General features: G+C 42.7%; 1 protein-coding gene across 2 annotated transcripts in view; it reads left to right on the top strand.

Annotated features, from left to right (window-relative positions):
- The first annotated feature begins 1,617 nt into the window (after positions 1-1,617).
- Positions 1,618-19,256, top strand: part of WDR44 (WD repeat domain 44) — a 593,855-nt gene continuing 576,216 nt past the window's right edge. The window contains exon 1 of one of the 2 annotated variants that reach the window (XM_086918723.1): positions 1,618-2,171. In XM_086918723.1, coding sequence (XP_086774849.1) covers positions 2,098-2,171 — 74 coding nt within the window. In that variant the 5' untranslated portion in view covers positions 1,618-2,097. The remainder of the gene's footprint in view (positions 2,172-19,256) is intronic. The other variant, XM_086918724.1, reaches the window with a different exon arrangement.

The following is a 19,256-nucleotide window of genomic DNA, read 5'->3' as shown; positions in this document are numbered from 1 at the left end:
GGGCATGATGGTCTGGTGAGCGTACATTAGCAATATGCCCCATGGAAGATCTCCTAGCGAGTTCCAAATCCTGAGAGACCCGCCTCTCCATCAGGAAAATACTCTGGTCTATCGCCGTATTAACCTTAGTTATAAATTTGTCCATGGATCCAATTAAGGTTATGTTTGGCGCCTTGGGCTTACCATCCTTCTGAGCCATTGCGGTGATAACGAGAAGATATAAATGTGTAACTTACAGTTGAGCCCTCGGGACTCGCGATGAAAGGGGGGTGGCCCGTCCCGTCCTTAAACGGGCTTAAACGGGCCCACCCTTGGCCGGGCTTCGCCCAGCTCGTCCCGCGGTGCGCGATTCCGGAGTTGATTTTAAGCACCTGCTGTGCTCTGGGCGTTGCAGGAGGATGTCAGTATGCTGCTCTGCCTTGTGGGGTATGTAGTCTTCCCAGCCTCCTTCCAAAGAAGCCCACAAGTATGAGCGTTTTCCGCAGAGCGGGAAACGCGGGAGGTGTTGTGAAGATCCTTGACGGGGGTGCGTGGTTCACCCCCTATCCGTATGCCCCACTGCTGCCACCGAATCCAGACACCAAGTTCAAAGGGCTAAAAGGTTTCCCACGGTGCGCGGGTCTGGAGTTGATTTTAAGCACCTGCTGTGCTCTGGGCGTTGCGGGAGGATGTCATTATGCCGCTCTGCCTTGTGGGGTATGTAGTCTTCCCCAGCCTCCTTCCAAAGAAGCCCACAAGTACGAGCGTTTCCCGCAGAGCGGGAAACGCAAGAGATGTTGTGAAGATCCTTGAGGGGGGTGCGTGGTTCACCCCCTATCCGTATGCCCCACTGCTGCCGCCAAATCCAGAAATCAGGTACAAAGGGCTAAAAGGTTATCAGGATCCCAGTCAGACTAGTCAAAAACATTGTCACACTTAGCAAAAAGTGGGGGTAAACATAAGAAGTAGATACTACTTTCCTATACTGTGCTATGCCAGAATTTAACATACTGGCAGGTAAGTGATGGGTAACTTTTAAACACTGTTCTCTGCAGCATATCCAATAGCTGTCACAGGAGCAGCGAGTGCCAACATAGCCTCTTAGCCGGTGCACTGTCTTAGTAACTGACACATACCAAATAAATGCATAACTAGAACTTTGCATAGGCTGCCAGGTGAGGCAGAGAGAAAAATGAGGGACTATATGATTGGAGCAGTCAAAACGGCATTCGCTCAGAAAAATAGCTCCATTCATTCTCCCATCTCCTTACTTTCACCCATGCGCCTTGACAGCCCTCGCACTGGAAGTCCTGTGTCATCACAGACGCACCTTAAGCATATTGAACGTGGCAACACTACAGCAATGTCTGATTCATGGAAAAAACGACGCCGAAAAACAAAAAAAGGAAGAAAAAAGGGGGACGAGAGAAGAGCGAAAGTGGAGGTAGAAAAGAAAATATGGATAACAGCCTAGAATATATCAGGAAAGAAGTACAGACACATGGAGGAAGGATAGAGTGGATCTTAAGTAAGGTAAAAAAAGAAACCCCACATTCGAGAGAGGTCATGGAGAATTTCCGGGTGACGTGGAGTATCATAATCGCTCCGGTAACCGGTTCGGGGAAAGTGCCAAAAGGAGTCGGGGAACAGTGCAAGGCCAGACGCAGCAGTAAACACAATCTCCGCTTCTCTTTGCTACCCTCGGCCTGCTCCCGTGCTTCCTCCTACTTCTCTCCGGTGCTCCGGCTCCTCCTCCCGGTGTCTCCTCCCCGTGCTCCGCACATCTCGCGAGCTTTGCGCCTGCTGCTGCTGTGGGCTGTAGTTCCTGCTGGTGCTGAAGCCAAGACCCTGAGTCTGAGCCCCTGCCCCGGTCCCACCCACCGGCTGGCCATGGCCCGACCCTCCAGCCGCTGAGCTCGGGGTAGCCACACTCGCCACACACGGACCGGGGCCCGTCAGTCACCCCGGGAGGAGGCAGCCCCGTCCCTGCCAGTGACAGCTCCTTCCGGAGCGCCGGGCCTCTGCCCCCGGGGAGGTGGGTGCCTGCTGCGGCTCTCGCGTTGGAGCCGCCCGGCTGCTTCCGAGGGTCCGGGTCTCGGGGGTCCATTGTGCAGCCCCATGGCGTCTGACAGCGACGCGGAGGAGTTCTACGATGCTCCTGAAGATGTGAACCTGAGCGCCTCCCCTGCCGTGTGAGTATTCAAGAGGGGCACAGCGAGGTGTCATGAGGACAGCACCCATGGGACCAGGGAGCAAGAGGGTAGCATCGGCTAGCCGGCATGTCAGGGTACCACTGGGGAACAGACATGGAAAGAGACCCCCCACGTCCAGAAATGAGAGACGCCTTGAGGGATCCCAGGGTTGCAGACTAGGGTGGGTACCACTGAGGAAAACGTCACAGGGTAGATAACTATTTGGAGAAGTCAGAAGAGTCCAGTGCTTTAGAAGACACCTAACAGCAGTCAAGGATCAGCGGGGGCGGAGGGGCAGTCAAGGGTAAGCCCCACTCGGGCAGTGGGTCAGAAAACGATAGGCTCAACTGGGGGTAGATCAGGAGAGGTGCAGTCCAGGCTAGCTGCAACATGAGTGCAGTCCAGGCTAGCGGCTCCTTGGGTGGAATCCAGGCTAGCGGCTCCTTGGGTGCAGTCCAGGCTAGCTGCCACGTGGGTACAGTCCAGGGCAGGTGCCACTTAGGTGCAATCGAGGGTAGGCATCACTCAGAAATACTACAAGGTCTGGGACCTGTGGTGGCCCTTTTCACAATGACGGGCTGCTAAGCGTATATTAGGCTTGTTAAATGTTGTTGAGTTTTTTTTTGCATTGTCATTCAAAACATTTAGTTGTGAGTCGGTTTCCTACCTTGAGGTAATAGTTGTACGTGGCTTTATGTGGTATATCAATACAAAGAGTGTGAATAAAGAAATACATAATTCGGAGGTAGATAGTGATAGGTGCCACTTGAGAAACAGTCATGGTTGGAGACCATTGTGTACAGGCAAGGGATTTCATTACCAGTATTCTGTCAAGGAAAGACGGTGTTGGGAACCTGCCCAAGAAGATCAGGTAAGAGAAGGCTAATCACAGCTCAGACAAAGGAAGGCATCCCAGACAAAAGGATGAAGCCTGCGAGTCTCTAGGTAACATGGAATGGTGCACAAAAGAGACCAGGGGAGATCTCGAGAGACCCTGGCTAGCAGCCGTGGGGCAGGCTGTGTGCCCGCAGTACGCATATTGGGCAATGACACAATGCATTTTCTGAAACGGATAATTCCACTCCTGGCTAGTGTGCAACCGATCGAACTTCTGATCATGGGGTCCAGGGAAGAGAAAGCACTATTGAGGTATTGCATCCATCCTTGGTCACCCCAGGTGATTTAATTGGAGTTCCTACTTCTCCTCATGGGGAATAGAGTGCACTTTCAATGCATGTAGGAATGCTTGACTATTCTTTAGCCTTCCTCTGTACAGTGGCCAGTCGTGACCTCCTTCCTTGGAGATGATGCACAATCTTGCAGTGTCAAAAAGGGACACCTTCTGCTCCTCGGCAGTAGGTATAGGTGAACTCCAGACTTATATACATTTAACCCTCCCCCCCTCAAATCCGTCCTCCATTCAGCAGCTCACTTCATTTCAGGGTCCAAACGAAGTGAACTTCTCTCCAAGGGCTTCCCATCGAGGCTAGAGCTATCTACAAAACGGCGTGCATCACCCAAAAAGCTTTGCACTCTTCCTCCCCTGGCTATCTGGCGAATAAACTGAAATTGTCTGGAGGCTCAAGACCTTCTCGGAATGCAGAAAAGTTCCTGCTTGAGCCTCCCTCCTTCAAAAGGGAAAAATTGATGGCGGAATCGTTCTCAGGTAATGCGGTGAGAATCTGGAACTCGCTTCCTCCTTTGCTCCGTGCCATCACCTTCATCCAGATCTTCAAAGTGGATCTTAAATCTCTTCTATTCCAAAGGCACTTTAAGAACTAATTCCCTCCTTCTCAGACCCTGCCAGGAAGTTCTTTAGTCATTGTAAATATGTCCTATATATTCATATTTTTGTTTGTTCATTCTCTGCTTGCTGTGTTTGATAATGTGTTCCTTTTGCCTGCTTTGTTTGGATTCTATGGCCTGCTACTTTTGTTTGTTCCATTTCTGTAACAGTTCTCTCATGTAACGTTACTGGTTCTATTGTAGAGTGCTCTGACACCTTCGGGTAAAGTCTGCGCTTTATAAAAATGCATTAAATAAATAGATAAAATAAATCGCAGGGCGTTAACTTTTTGGAGAGTTTTATATAAGGTGATCTCGACCGGAAGGTATTGGAGCGTTTTAGATAAGCACCAGTTACGCTACAGACACACATGATTTTTTTTTGTTTTGGGCACGGGGAGATTAAGTGATTTGTCCAGAATCACAGGATGTTAAGCATCCCTGCCGAAACTCGAACCTTTAGACTTCAGACTCTAAAATCTAAATGTTAATTGAATTTAGTCAAATTGACTACAGAGTAGTCAGCAATCTCTTTCTGATTGCTTATGTATGTTTGGGAATAGTCCCACCCAGGGTTTAGGGAACGCACATAGACTAAATTCATTTTATATGTAATTTGGTAATATCGTGCATGCTCTAGGGCCCCTGTACTACAAAAGTCTACTCCAACTTCGTGGTATGCATAGAGGAAGATGTGGGAATTGCCTGGCCTGAAGATGACTGGCATTTGGTCTTGATTGTTGTGGTGGCGGGCCACACACCCTGTAAGAGTAACATAACGTGTATATGTAAAGCGCACATTCACCCAGAGGTATCTTGGCACTGAATAACAGATGTTTATTTTTACCCAACTCAATGGTACTCATTTTATCGACCTCAGATGGATGAAAGGCTGAGTGGACCCGCTGGGATTTTAACCTGTGACAATGAGGTCGAACACAGGTCCTTGAAGTGGACGCATTAGTCCACAGAGCCAACAGACCCGAGTGGTAGCTATTCTTTATATGTATTGAGTGGCTAATTATCCAACCCTCATGAAAAACGGGAATGGGGCTCATTTTCTGGATAGACTCCTGTCTCCTGTACTTATCTTTTTCTCAACTACGAATGCTTCCATAAAGGTTTGACTCACCCTGCACTGTTAAATACTTTGGGCTTGATTATCAACTCCGGAATTGTTAGGAACTTCTAATGTGAACTGTTTAGGGTTTAATAACTAGAGTGTGAGAACAGTGAATGACTGGAGTCAACAAGTTTTAATTACTATTACTACAATTATTTGATTTCTTATGATTGATGACTGTGGATGAAGCTTCTCTGAAAACTGACATTTGTGACTGCTTGCATGTCAGGAATTTTCGTTGGTGACAGACACAGCCCATTCTTCCCTTGGGCGGAGGTGTGCATTCTGTGCAGGCTTACCAGAAAGTGTATATTTTTCGTGTTTACCCAAGAGCATTGCTTTGCAAAACGATTTGAATATATATACCTAAAAAAACACTCTAAATAGTGATAACGCAACATTTAACCAACGAGATAGGCGTCCTTTGCCCTAAGAAAACCAGAAAAGCTTGATTGGCGTTCCTGTAATTTTATGTTGTATTCTCTTTTCATGTTTAGAAAATTCTAATATGTACTGCGGAGCAGGAAGACGCTTCGCAAGTTCAGTTGCATTTGCTAGTGAAGTACATTGTATGCAGGAGCTGTGTTGCTTACGTGTGAAAACATCGTAGGCCTGTGTAGTGGGGAGCGACAGGCTATATGATTCTGTGTTTCTCCATCAGCCAATTGATTGATTGATTGATTGATCCATACTGACTGGTATCAAACAACAAAGATGACAGTGCAGGGATTGCTCCCTGTAATTGTTTCACCAGCAGTATTTTTGACTATTATAGTTTAATTACCAGAGTTCGCCTGCTTCACTGTTAGTTCAAGGGACCTGCTGAAACTTGTGAAAGTATTTTTAGGTCTGGCCTTAGAGACCGCTTTAGCTGTTTCTTTAGGCTAATGCTTTTCTAAAAACAAATTATACATAATTTAGTTACAGAGAAGAATATTTGCCTAGCCGACATCAGGCAATTGTCTTTTAAATTGTAAGTCACATTTTGCTCCCACCCCACCACAGCATATACAGAATGGGTCAGTGGTTCAGTCCGCTTTACCTGTTGCTTCCTTTCACTTTGAGTGACTGCGCAAAACCTGTGCTTTTCGTTTACATCCGTTTAAAAGAAATTCATTTTTTCAGTGAAAAGCTGATTGTAAGTGTGCATGCTTATTTTTTTTAATTATATTAGCTTTCAGTACCTCATATTTGCAAGCAAAACAGCTATTTATTTGACTTACTCTACATTTTTTTTTTAGAAAATGTTTATGCCATAGTGTTTATTTGACATTGGGAGATTGTAGCTGTCTGTCAGTTGAGAGCTTCGTTAGACAAATATTTATTCTTGATTTCTTAAAAAAAAATAACATGCATTGTGCAATTTAAAGGATTGTTACCAAAACATCACTAGCAAAAGAGCTGCATTTGTTTTTTTAATGATTTTTTAAAATTGAAATTATACAGTGACTCTGTATAAGTGGTCTCTTGTTTTCTAATGTATTTATTAGTCTTGCAGTCTTACATATAACAAACTAGACCGCAAAGGGTATCTAAGCGCTTTGCAGACCTCAACGGAACATTGCATTAGCAGAGTTACAATGGAATTTTAGCCAACAATACGAGTTAAGTCTGATGAATTGAGGGTATTCAGAATGCATTAGAAGTTAACAGTTCATAAACAGACGAACTTCATATTTTTGTTGTTTGTTTTTTTGTAAAGCTGTGCTTTTTTCTATACTGCCGTGCCTAATGTAAGTAATACTGACCGCGTGTATTTGGTTTTTAAGGAAATTGGATCAGCACATCCATTTACAACTTAGTGGCGCTGTTCAAAGTAATCAGCTGGTTGGGATAATAGCTGTGAACGTTGTTGAAAGCCTATTAACTGTTGTCAAGGCCTAATTGCTCATTCTTTATTTAGATGGCCGCAACAAACTAAACATGTTTGGAAGTGTAGCTGTCAGACAATTTAAGACATGGAGGTGTCTTTACAGTATACAATGAGCTCGGTGTATTCTGTGGAGGAATTACACTATGGTAGCTGTTCCCATGTATTAGTTTTTATCTTTAACACATTCCATGTCTTAAATTACTGACGACCTGTACAGTGTGTCATTTAGACACCCACTTTTTGCAAACAGGCATCGTCCTGCAAATCCTAGCAAGAATAGAATACCCTTTTCAAGGTTTTTTAAAAAATTTAAATTACAATTATTTATACTATACTAGCAACATGGTAGAGAAGAAGGCAGTGGAATGGTCACTTAAAAAGCAGCTGAATATTTTTTAGCTAAATGAAACTAAAACAAATCAATGTTACATGTACCTACCTGAACATGTTGCATAGTTAAGTAGTATACAATACGGCTATACAATAAATATTAGGTGGGGAGATGGTTACATAAAGACTTGTGGCAGGAATCGGTGGTAAATAGATACATTCGTTGACAATATCTTGCACATAGGAATGTATTTCACATTATAATGTATTGAAGACTAATGAAGTTAGAAGTTGTGACAATGCCTGCTATTTGTAGGTCAGGAGCAGAGAGCAAGCTAGGACTTAAGTTTTCCGTCAAGGCATTCATGCATGACATTTGATGGTTTATAAGGAGTGATCAATTGATGATTGAGAGGTTGGATTAGATCTTAGAGCTTCACTTGTTGTAGAGGATCTTTCTGAAATCAGTGGTGTAAACTTGTCTAGATGCATGGTTATTGTATGACTTTTGCCTCCGTGTGATTAAGTTCCCCCAAAAAACAGACAATGACCTTCTTGTTTAACATGTACATATGAAAGTAAATCTCCATGCGTGCTGTAGCAAGATTGTCAGTTTGTCGTGGAAGGTGGCTGGTTCTGGGTTAGCTTTGGACTCTAATGCCACAAAATACATTACTCTTGTTTTGTCAGTTTTATCTTTTTTCGAACATCACAAAAGAGTTATTTGAAGACTGAGCAATCCAGTGTTTATAATGTAAAATAGGTATGCAAGTTTGTACACAGAGATATTGAAAGACTGGTCCGTGAGAGAGCTTGAAAAAGACATTGATGCCACTCCAGAATGTCGGCTCTGTGGCCAAACAAATGAATCTCTGCTCAATTTGCAGTGTGTTTGCTCAGCCTTGCTGGTACAGGGACGAAGACTCCTATGACCTACATTATGAACCTTGCAAATGAGGTCATGTCGACCTGCTGTTATGACATTACTGAGTGGAGTTCCCATGCAATTGGCATGTAAAACAGTAAAATGTTTGAACATAGCAGCTAAGGAGTTGGCAAAAAACAATATCTGACTTTTATCGTGTGTCTCAATTGGAGACTAGTACATAGGTGATCTGGTCTATGTTTTATAAGCTTTTATAATGTGATATCCATTGAAATTGCACGCCCCTCTACAGTTTAAGTCCGTTAGATTAAAAGAACTATTTGTTTAGCACATGTATGGTAAAACAGACTTTATGGCAGAAGTCATGCACAGTACATATGCACCTTATCATTAGGAAAAAGGGGTTTCCTGTGAAGTAGACCTTGGTCATTTTTTTCGCCTTGCTGGGTATAGCTCTTTAGCTGATTATGATATTGTGCAGTGACTGACTGTGTTTAAACCCTAATATTTTAATGTATTTCTTGTATTATCTAGGTAATACGTTAGAAGTTGCTTTTATGTGCATGCCATGGCTTTAATTAGCAAACTAGATGCACTGGATGTCAACGTTTTGAATTACATATTCAGACTTTACGAATACCAGAAAATAGTGCCTCTTGAGAAGTCAAATGTTTTTTAACCATACCGCCTGAGTGGTGACTCACTATATGGGTAACATGTTAGAAATTGCTTTTATGTGCATGCAATGTTTTTAATTATCAAACTAGAGGCACCACATGGCAACGTTTTGTACTACACATATGCACTTGAAAATACTGGAAAAAAGGGTCCCCTGAGAGTTTGACCTTGGTTTTGTATTTGCACAGGGAGCAGCGTAGTAATACATTTTTATTAATGAAGTTTTATTCAGCACAAAGCTAACAAGATATTCTGTATTTAGTTCTTATCTTTTTGAACTGTTTACAGTGTTTACATGTCAACTGTTTACATATGTAGCTGCGTTGCAATATCATGATAATTAGTATACTTTTATGAAATTGTAATTGTTTTAACTATGCATGAGTACACTTTACCTAGACATTGATGCAGCAGGTTTATAAATACCTAAATGCTTTCAAACATGTAATTTCTTTATGGTCACTTAATAAGAATGTTTTTCTTTTTGTTTCATCTGTTGCCTGGTACATGAGCTTCTGTCCATGCTTGCCTTTTGATAGAGTTACTTGCACTTTTTAAAGTGGTGCATGCTTAAGTATGTGCGGAATAATACCTTGCTTGATTTATTCATAGACACTGGTATTGCCCAGAAGGTGAGTTGTGTTAAGCACTGTTCAGTATTTGCTTCGGCTGACTGCTCAGCATATTGTAGTTTAGGACATTCCTAATGTGCGATCAGCATGTACAAAGTCCTGATCACCGTCCTGCCAGTGGCATAAGTACATCTTTAGTAAGGTAATTAGTGAACTGTTTAATTGCAGGAAACACGATGACAACGTGATTTAATATTTTTCTGCTATAAGGTTCTGTATAATGCAGCGAAGGAAGTAATCCTACTTGAAGAGATGCATGTTTTATTATTAAGTGGTCAACTGAGATTCTATATAGGACCTTTCTTATCCAGACATTGGTTTCTTGCAGTCTATAGGGCATCTTGCTATATTGTGCAAAGCTGTTAGCATGACATATTGATTGGAGGAGGTTATACAGTATTTATTATCACGAGATGCCAGTTTCACTTTACATATATTCCTCACTATGGAACCTAAGTTATTTCGGGTAGAATAGGCTATAGGAATTAAGTGAAGAGTGTGAAGTCAGCATGGTGATGCATCCTGAATAGATGAGCGTAATTGTTGATTTTTAGATTTTTTTTCTTGGCTGTTAATCTTGGGTCTGTTCTACAGTATACGTTTTGTAGTGTCTCAGTCAGGTTATAATCTATAGATGGAATTGAACCAGTGTGATAGGCAATTGTTTTAAATGTTATTGGAGGTAGTAAAGGGCTAAAAGAAAGGGCTAGCCTTTAGGTCCAGCAGCAATGCCTTGCCATTCTGTCCGTTTCTCTCTAGAAGAGTTTTCAGCGAGCACCAGGTGACATATTAGAGTATCTGTACAACTTTTTCCACTATTATTAGGCCATTTAATGTGAAATGCGACAAGGATTTGTCCCATCCCCTCCAGTTATTCATTTTGTATGTTTGAGCGCTAAGGGAAGCATTGCCTTCCACTAGTATGTGTGCAATGTGCAGCTGCACCTCAAGATTAATAGCACAGATGTCCTTCTGAAGTATGCTCATGGATGACCTGTATGAAATTTAAACTTTACTCTCAAAAGACCGAGCTTTCCTATTGTTACCAGACAGCTCCAAGTTCCTCTCTCCTGAATGCATAGGAAAGGTACAGCCCCTAAGATTGTGAGATCAGCCATATTTATTAACCTTCTTATCAAAGTACTCACAAAATGTGCTCGAATTCTACCAAAGCTGCTCTGTTATTTCAGAGCCTTTATCTTTGGAATTATATTAGTGCCATTGTACAGATACTGAAGGTATTTTGCATAAAATACTATCCTCGTCCCTTCAGCCTGACAGGTCAACCAAACAAGCATTTGCAATGCAATAGGTCTCACACTTACAAGAGTTTGATCTATTGGCATTGTAAATGACAATGCCTTTCATTTATGTTTTGGTTTTTAAAACATAAATAAGCCACACATTACAAAATAAATGTGCGGACGCCATTCTGGAACGTAAAACTGCCTTGTCTTTGAAAAAGAACAACAAGAGGGGCTTAGAACCGCGGTGTTTAAATGGCACAGCCACCATTTTTTAAACAAAACCATAAACAAAGATAAAGCGCTGCGTCGCTGCTTAAAAAATAAAAAGCAGTTGCAGATTGCAGGAAAGTGTGTCCTTTTTGCAGGGAGGTGAAAAGCAGTTAACAGAATAGTGCTCAGAGGCTGTAATTAAAGCATACCGGGCAACAACACATGTAACAGTGGGTGTCCTCGTGGGAAGCTACAAATGAAGACAAGGTGGTACTAAGGAGGGACTTCAAGCCTATGAACGAATCAGAAGCCAGCATTTACCAAAGACAACAACACAAGCCAATAAAAAATATGGGCGGAGAGTGGGCGGAGCTTGAAATCCATATCTGAATACAGCATGCCTCGCAGGGCAGCGCATGTGCTGCCCAGGCTCGACCTAAAAATGTAACAGTATTACTCACATTCTAAACTCAATAAAAAAGGTAACACTTGAACCTGGCTCTTCTTACAAAATATGTGTTGCCCATACAGACAAATTCACCTTAATCACGCCTTGTACCTTGCACAAAAACGGAAACTGGTAAAAATTTCAATCTAAGAACCAAATATAAACCATTTCTCAAAAGCCTTTGTTACAGTTTTTTTCAATCTAGCATACACTTACTCAGGGAGTGTATCTAGGATATGCTATTCTCTTCCAACACTCGTAAGACTAGCTTCCTCATTGCAGAGCTTGAGAACACAATGTGATCACATTTTAACCGGTCTTAACATCGCTCACTTTGTTCAAGTCATTAAAGTTAAGCTGTTTATCGTATAGAACTATTACTGTTGCACTATTGCTGACCTCGGTTGTATAAAACCTGTCATTTGTACCACTACTAAGCCCATTATGTCAAATTGTAAATACTAAATTGCAAACACAACGGAGAGGTTCAAGTGACTTTGATGTATGCATCAGTCAGACACTAACTACACTCCCACACAGTCTTCTTTCCTGTAACGTCTATTGTACTGCTGTTCTCTATCATGTTTTTTATCATTGCCCACTACAAATGTATGTGTTTTAAATGTTCAAGGGTTATGTTAATGCCAACCACAAATGTGTACATTGCTCCCACTTGTAAACTAATGTATTTATTATTTAATTTCTTTTCCTCTTAAAGATGTTGAGCAAGTTCTTTTCATTTTAACTTTTTTGTTGTAAATAACTGTCACTCTTTAGGGCAGGTTTCTCCAATGCCTAGATCGCGAGCTAACAGCAGCCCTCTAGCTACCTGTGATTATTTCACTTGTGGGCAGCCTAGCCTACTGCTATGAAAGCTTTTGCTTGGTTGAATTTATACCAAAGTTAAAAAAGAAATTATTCAAGACACAAGTGTGTGTATTTTCAGAATTCATAAGCTGATATTTGGAGAACAATTGTTGGATTTTCAAAATGTGTTTACAACTATTATTTGAGTTGGAGAGATGTAATACTCATATGTATACCTTGGTGCCATGTAGATTACAGGTATGAGTTGTATGTAGTACCTATTTAATAGTTTAATTCAAATTGTCAAAGCGTTTTTTACATTCCTGCTGGAAATCCTCCCTAATGCACCAATGTGATCACTACTGACAATCTTGAATGGAGTAGTCACTATTACATCACTAGTATTAGTAGCTTGGGATGACTTTCATTGAACAGAAGTAGCTCTTGTTACAGAAAAAGTTGGAGAACACTGCTTTAGGGTCTAGCCACTATATCTAAAATTAAAATAGATAAAAAATAGGCATTCTGATTGCAGAGTGCCACATTATAGTTTAGCAATGTAAATAGTGTAGCCAGTGAAAACATAAGGAAATGGTGTAGCAACAAAATAAGTTCTATGTATAGGGAAAGCTTCGTGTTTTTTTCCAGCTAGTGTTTTCCCTTGCTTATATTCTACCATATCATTTATTGAGCTCACTTTAGTCCATTTCAACACCATGGTTCTGTTTGAAATGAACTAGACAGCCGTAGAAACACTGAATTTAATGCAATATCAACCATGTTTTGATGGATTAATAAACGTTCTGGAGCTTGAATGATAAAGTTATCAACAAAAAATGATTGGCAAGCAGTTAAAGAGCTGTAGGTTTGGCACCGTGGATAAATAAATTACATTCCTACTTCATTGTTTTGCACTTTGGGACGTTTCGTTTGTGCAGACAAACAAAAACGTTTGGTATAGGTGAAATTGAAAGAGCTTTTCTCTGAAGAAAGTACCAGCAATTAATTATAATGCCTTGAGTATGTATTTCTTTTCTCATAAGAGAAAAAATATTTGTGAGTAGATGTGAGAAAACAAAGTATTTACCGTGAGCTTATGCACGAGGATGCCCTTTATTAATTCATGTTCATTCTAGTTGAGTTTTGAACTTTGCAAGAGATTGCGAGCTGTAGCTGGCCCATACAAATGAAGGTTCTCTATAGTTCTAGGGAGTTAGGAGGGCTTTACTTGGCTTAAATTGAGATTCTGATAGTGCCATCTGAATCCTCTAGCCACCAAGTTTAATCATCCTAATGGTTGTCAGGAATGTGGAGTGGAGTGGTGTGGCTCACTGGTTAGAGGCGGCAGACCCGGAAGCAGAAGTCGGCCCTGGACCAGGGTTCGATTCCCGATGCGGCAGGGTCTTGGGCCATGGTCAGCGGACTCGATAATTCTCGCCTCGGGGCCTACTCCAACCATGGGTCCCACTCAGCAACTCTGGGCAATAGCTTGCTTAATCTCTACTAACGGCCCCATCAGTGCTGGGGATGCTTGTCTTCACCTTGGAGATGCCCAGGAGGGACCATGTCACAAGGAAAGCCAGGATGGGTTCCCCAGCGGTATACAGCGCTGGGACGCCCCTTTGCTGGGGCAGCTGTGCGCTTTACAAGTATACGACATTTAACATTCAATTCACTTAGGAAAGTGCAGTATAGTTTGCATTACTTCTGAGTCCTAAAGGGAGGGTTCAGTGCAGTCATATATTTAAGTTACCTCAAGAAGCAATCTGCCCAGGGTTCTGGAAAGGTTTGCGTTTCATTTTCCAATGATGCAGGACACCTAACTTTATTATCTTTGTGCTAAGTGGGCATTTTCCTCTAGAATGTAGATTGGAAAACGTGTTAGAAGACATCAACATATAAAATCTTACATTTGAAACAAACCTATTTGGATACTTGGGGTGTTTTTATTTGTTCTTTTTGGTTGCTTTCCCTCACCTGACGTGTTTGATCACTGGGGTTCCCTCCTTACACCTCTGTTGAAGTCCCTTTCTCTCTCACCCCCTCCCTCCCCATTCACCATGGCCTATACCCAGTTATTTACTTTTGGGAATGTCCCTCTGTGCCTTCCCTGATTTTTGCTACTCCACCATGATTGCCCTTTTGCACCACAGCTCAGTTCAACCCGAACACTATTTTCCATTCCATTTTTCATTCTAAATTGTACTTTATTCTGACCAGCTTGACATTGACTATCTAAAATATTGATTAACGTTTTCAACCCAGCGTTTTTGGCAATTATTGTCTCGTTGTTAGAGTATTTCATCATAACTACAATGTCCAACTGAAGGATTCTCTCAGCTTTTTGCAGCCTATTTTACTGCCTTGTTGCCTTGCATTTTTGTAAAGATCTCCTGATCAGATCTTCTAACAAGGGGTAACAAGACATAGGCGGTCTTTTGTATAATGGCTTCTGGGAAAATAAGAGAAGGTAAAAATGAAAGGTATGGAAGTGAATGTGTTTTGAGAAGACGCGCTATAATTTCAGCATACAGATTATAATTCAAGTCATACCTTCGGTTGACTTTCCTTGAGCCTTCTTGGCAGCATAACAATATTAAAATAAATTACATGCATCTTCGTTCAACTCTTGTCCGGCTTACATTTATTTAGGCAGCAGATGAGTTCTATAAAGTAGGAGACTGAAAGGATGTTTCTGAATGACTTAGGGTGCAATTGTTGGCTTCACTGTGGGGAATAGTCCAAAACAATCATCATGCCTTGAATTCCTCTGCCGTATCAATGATCTTCTTTCTCCCAGATCTTTCTATCTCCGCTGCTGGCTTTGTAAACATTATCACCTTATTGATCTTAAATGGTGTTATCGTTTGTCTATTTGTATAGCGCACTAATCACCCATGATGGTATCCAGGCACTTGAGCAAGTGTGTAGGTGACTGTCCCCTCAGAGTAAATCGAAAAGCTGGGTCTTCAGCATCTTGCAGAACTCAAGATGTGAGGAGGAGGCTCTGATGTGTTGTGGGAGGCTGTCCCATGTTTTTGATGGGATATATGGGAACAAACAACCTCTTGTTCTGGTCTTGTGAATGCTGGGGATGTGTGCGAGGGGAAAGTGAGGCTGAGCGTAAGTGTCTGTTGGGGTGGTGACAGTATATGCGGTTGTTGAGGTATGTTGGGCCAGTGTTGTGTAAGGCTTTGTATGTGTGCATGAGTAGTTTGAATTGGCTGCATTTGTGAATGGGAAGCCAGTGGAGTTGTTTGAGGTGGGATGAGAAGTGGGTTTGAAGTGGGAAGTCGATTATGATTCTTGCAACTGTGTTCTGGGTGGTCTGAAGTCTGTCTAGGAGCTGCTTAGAGATTCTGATGTAGAGTGTTTTGCCGTAATCGAGCATGCTAGTGATGAGTGCTTGCTTGACCATACACTTGAAGTAATGTTGTAGCATTCTTAGGATGTGGAAGCCGGAGACGCTCACTGTGTTGCCTTGTGCGGTCATGTTCAGCTTGCAGTCCAGTGTGGTCCCCAGATTCCTGTCGTGGTCGGTTGGTGTTGGTCCTAGCTCTGACAGCTGCCATGTGGCGACCCATGGGGCGGCCTTGTTTTGGAAACAGAGTACTTCTGTCTTGTCGGAGTTGAGTTTGAAGCAGTTGCTTCTCATCCATTCTGCTACCATGGGGATGCAATTGGTGAAGTTGGTTGTGGCTGTCTTGCCCATCAAGCAGAAGCTGATTTTGTGTCATCGGCAAAGGGGGATAATGGTGTTGTCTTGGGATCGGATGATGTTGTTGAGCGGTGTCATGAAGATGTTGGAGCTGAGGGACAATCCCTGGGAAACTCCACAGATCAGGTTCTAGGTATCGGATGTGAAGGGTGATAGACTGCCTCTTTGCATTCTTCCGGTGAGGAAGGAACAGATATGTTTGAAGTGCGGGTGCTTGGATGCCGATCTTGTCGAGTATTCTGACGAGTGTTTTGTGGGATACTGCATCAAATACTGTGGAGTGGTCAAGCAGGATGAGGGACGCTTTTACTCCTTGGTCCAGGATGGTCCGAAAGTCATCAGTGGCTGTGATGAGTGCTGTTTCAGTGCTGTGGTTCTTTCTGAATCCTGATTGGATGTTGGCCGGTCAGTGGTGTAACTTATGTTGCCTCATTTTGTCTTCTTCCACTTCATCAGCAAAGTGTCTCTCTTGCTTTGTTCTTTCCAATATCTAATTCTGAATTCTACTTTATTTAAGCATGCTACTCCTGTGGTGGCCCTCTGGGACCTTTGGCGGACCTCCATTGCTCTTTTCAATATTTGACTTATCTAGGTCCTTTACCTTTTCCTTTAAACACACATTTATCCTACCCTCGAAAACCCACACTTTATCTTGAATGCCCTCTAATGTTCACCCTACATCTCTTCCCTATTTCTCTGTAAATTTTTCAAATCATATGTGCACCAACAGCTATTGACTTTCCTTGATTCCCATTCCCTCCTTCCTCATCTTAAGTTTGGCCTGCTCTACAGAAACCGCCCCTCTTCCTGTCTCCATTCTGCATATTGTTTCTCGCTTTTCTGAACTATTGTTCCTTCTTTTCCATTTGTCTGCTTCCTTTAATACAGTATACCACTCTATCCTGCTCTCTTCACATTGTCCCCTTTCGCTATTTCTAGCACAGCGCTTTCCATTTTTAGATCGAGCCTAGAGCAGCGTATGCGCTGCTTCCTCGACTTTTAGCAAGGGGTTTTTAAAGTGCTACCAGAGGCTTTTGCTGGCCTCAAGCTGGCGGTAACGCGCGTGTGCAGCTGCCATCTGTCGGCTGTCGCGATCACTTTTGGCAATTAAGTACATCGCAATGCACTTTCACTTTTGGCGCCCGCGCGGCCAATTCTTTTCAAGCGCGCGCTTGTTACTTCCTCAACTTTGTTCTCAATATCTATCAGTGCAGTTATTTTTTGATCGAGTCAAGGTGCTCTATAAAAATATTACTTTCTCTCTTTAACAACCCACTTATCTCCTGGACTTCTGTCACCACTTCTTCTGCCAACTCTTGCCTATGCTGCTTGTGAATATTTTCCCTTCTCTCATCCTGCCTTCATAAACCCTTTTGTCTTCCTCTCCACATCAGTCTTTCATATTTTTCTCATGCCATAACTCCTCTTAAAACTCATCTGCGGCCTCTCATGCTCTGCCCGCCCACTCCTTGTAAACAGCAGCTCGTCTGCGCCTCTTTCATGCATGCAATTATGTCTGAAAGATTCCATTAATGGACGGTGAGCACTCTGGGTAAAATGTTATTTACATGTGCAATGATAAAAGGCGCCCACCACACAATTTGCACTCTGATTTACTGTCTGAGCCCACTCACTTTATCCATTTGGGCAAGTTTTTCTCTTCTTTGTGAAGACGTTGTTTTGTCATGGAGGCCGCCGGCGACATGGATCGAAGGAGGGTACAAAGTTGTTTGCGTTTTTGGGCACATTGCCACCTAGAGTCATTTAGCCAAACCCGATTTTTTTTGAACTCCAGCAGTACACTACGGGTTACTGAGTACATTTTCTTAAGATCTCTGGATCACTGATTTGGTGCATTGGTGCTTTATCAGTATTTATTCAATTGTAGCCTGGTGCCAGAAAATGCCACTTCACAGCACTACTTAGGTCATCGGACTGAGTGCAGGTGGAAACGGTGTCTTCACCAATGTTTGGTTGAAGCATGTCTCAGTGTTGGCAGATGCAGGGGCACTGTGGAGGGTGGTCTATCTGCTTGGTCCATATTATATAGAGGCCTTCTATTGATGTGCATGCTGCCAATGCAGTGGGTTTTAGGATGACACTTGTTATTTGAGGGGTTTGGTCCCAAGATCGGAGTGGCATGTTCATGGTCTGCCACCCTTGTTGAAAAAGAGGGTTCAGGGCTAAAGTTGCTGCCAGCTTGCTCCATTAGTGGAGCATTGATAAAGTTAATGTTTCCGCTGGCATGTTTCTGCTGTCTAGTTGGGTTCAAACACTTGGCCAGGTTGTGGGGGCACTGGGAAAATTCTTGATTTCAAAGATTGTCCAGAAGTGGGCAATAACAAGTGTCCATCGAAAATTTTAAAGATACACTGGCAGGAAGCTCTGTATTGAGTAGCCTGGTTTTCATTGTACCAGCTCACCAGCTATGACATCATCGCAGCTTGCAACCCATCGCACTAACTAGCTCCAAATGGGTCACAAAGTAAACATGTCTGAATCCTGAACATCTCTGGGAGAAGTTTGTCTTGTCAGATAAAACCCTGTTTGCCCTGTGCAGTTGTGGGCATGGTTAAAATAGAACAGCAAACTAAATCCAACGACAATCTGAATAGGGAAGCCCTGTTAGAATTTGGGGCACACTCCCGTGCTCAAAGAGGATTCTCTTACTACAGTGGTAAATTGTTTTGCAATCTGCTGGAGCTCCAGAGTGAAGGAATCAGCCAGGGGTGTGTAAAGATTACAAGCTACCGTCGATCCAAAGGGAAGTGACCCCCAAAATTTGAGATACCATGATGCTCTCCCTGTCATCAGCAGGCATCCACTACGTTGGACGTCAATTCACCAAAATTCCAGAGGTAGCGGAAGGTACTTCACATGCCCCTTGACCTTCACTTTCACTCACACATACATATGCTTGTACATACACTTACATTCACACATACACACACACTCTTCCTACACATGCACACACATGCACACACATACACACACACATACACACACTCTGTCTTACATAAACACACTCAAACGGCAAGCACGCACATAACATACATACATTTTAAAAGCATTTTTTTTACTTACCTCAGCTGCCAGGGAAAGTCATATTCCCGCTATTTGCCATTAATGTAATGTTATTCACTACTAATATATTAAGAAATTGACGAGAAAAAGAACGAGGTGAGTGAAGCCCCCACTCACATCCATTAGGACGTGCTGCTTCTGTTCCTGCCACTGATATTGCCACTGCTGACGCTAGGGGTCACAAAAACAGTGCAAGGGGTCACAAGGGGAATGGTAAGGGTGCAGTAGCAACCCCTAGTGGGCCCCTAAATGACGTCCATGTTG

The sequence above is a fragment of the Lissotriton vulgaris genome, chromosome 4_1 (genome assembly GCF_964263255.1).
Source record: "Lissotriton vulgaris chromosome 4_1, aLisVul1.2, whole genome shotgun sequence".
NCBI lineage: Eukaryota > Metazoa > Chordata > Amphibia > Caudata > Salamandridae > Lissotriton > Lissotriton vulgaris.
Note: the sequence above shows the minus strand (reverse complement) of the source record. Positions and strands in the feature narration are given on the sequence as shown.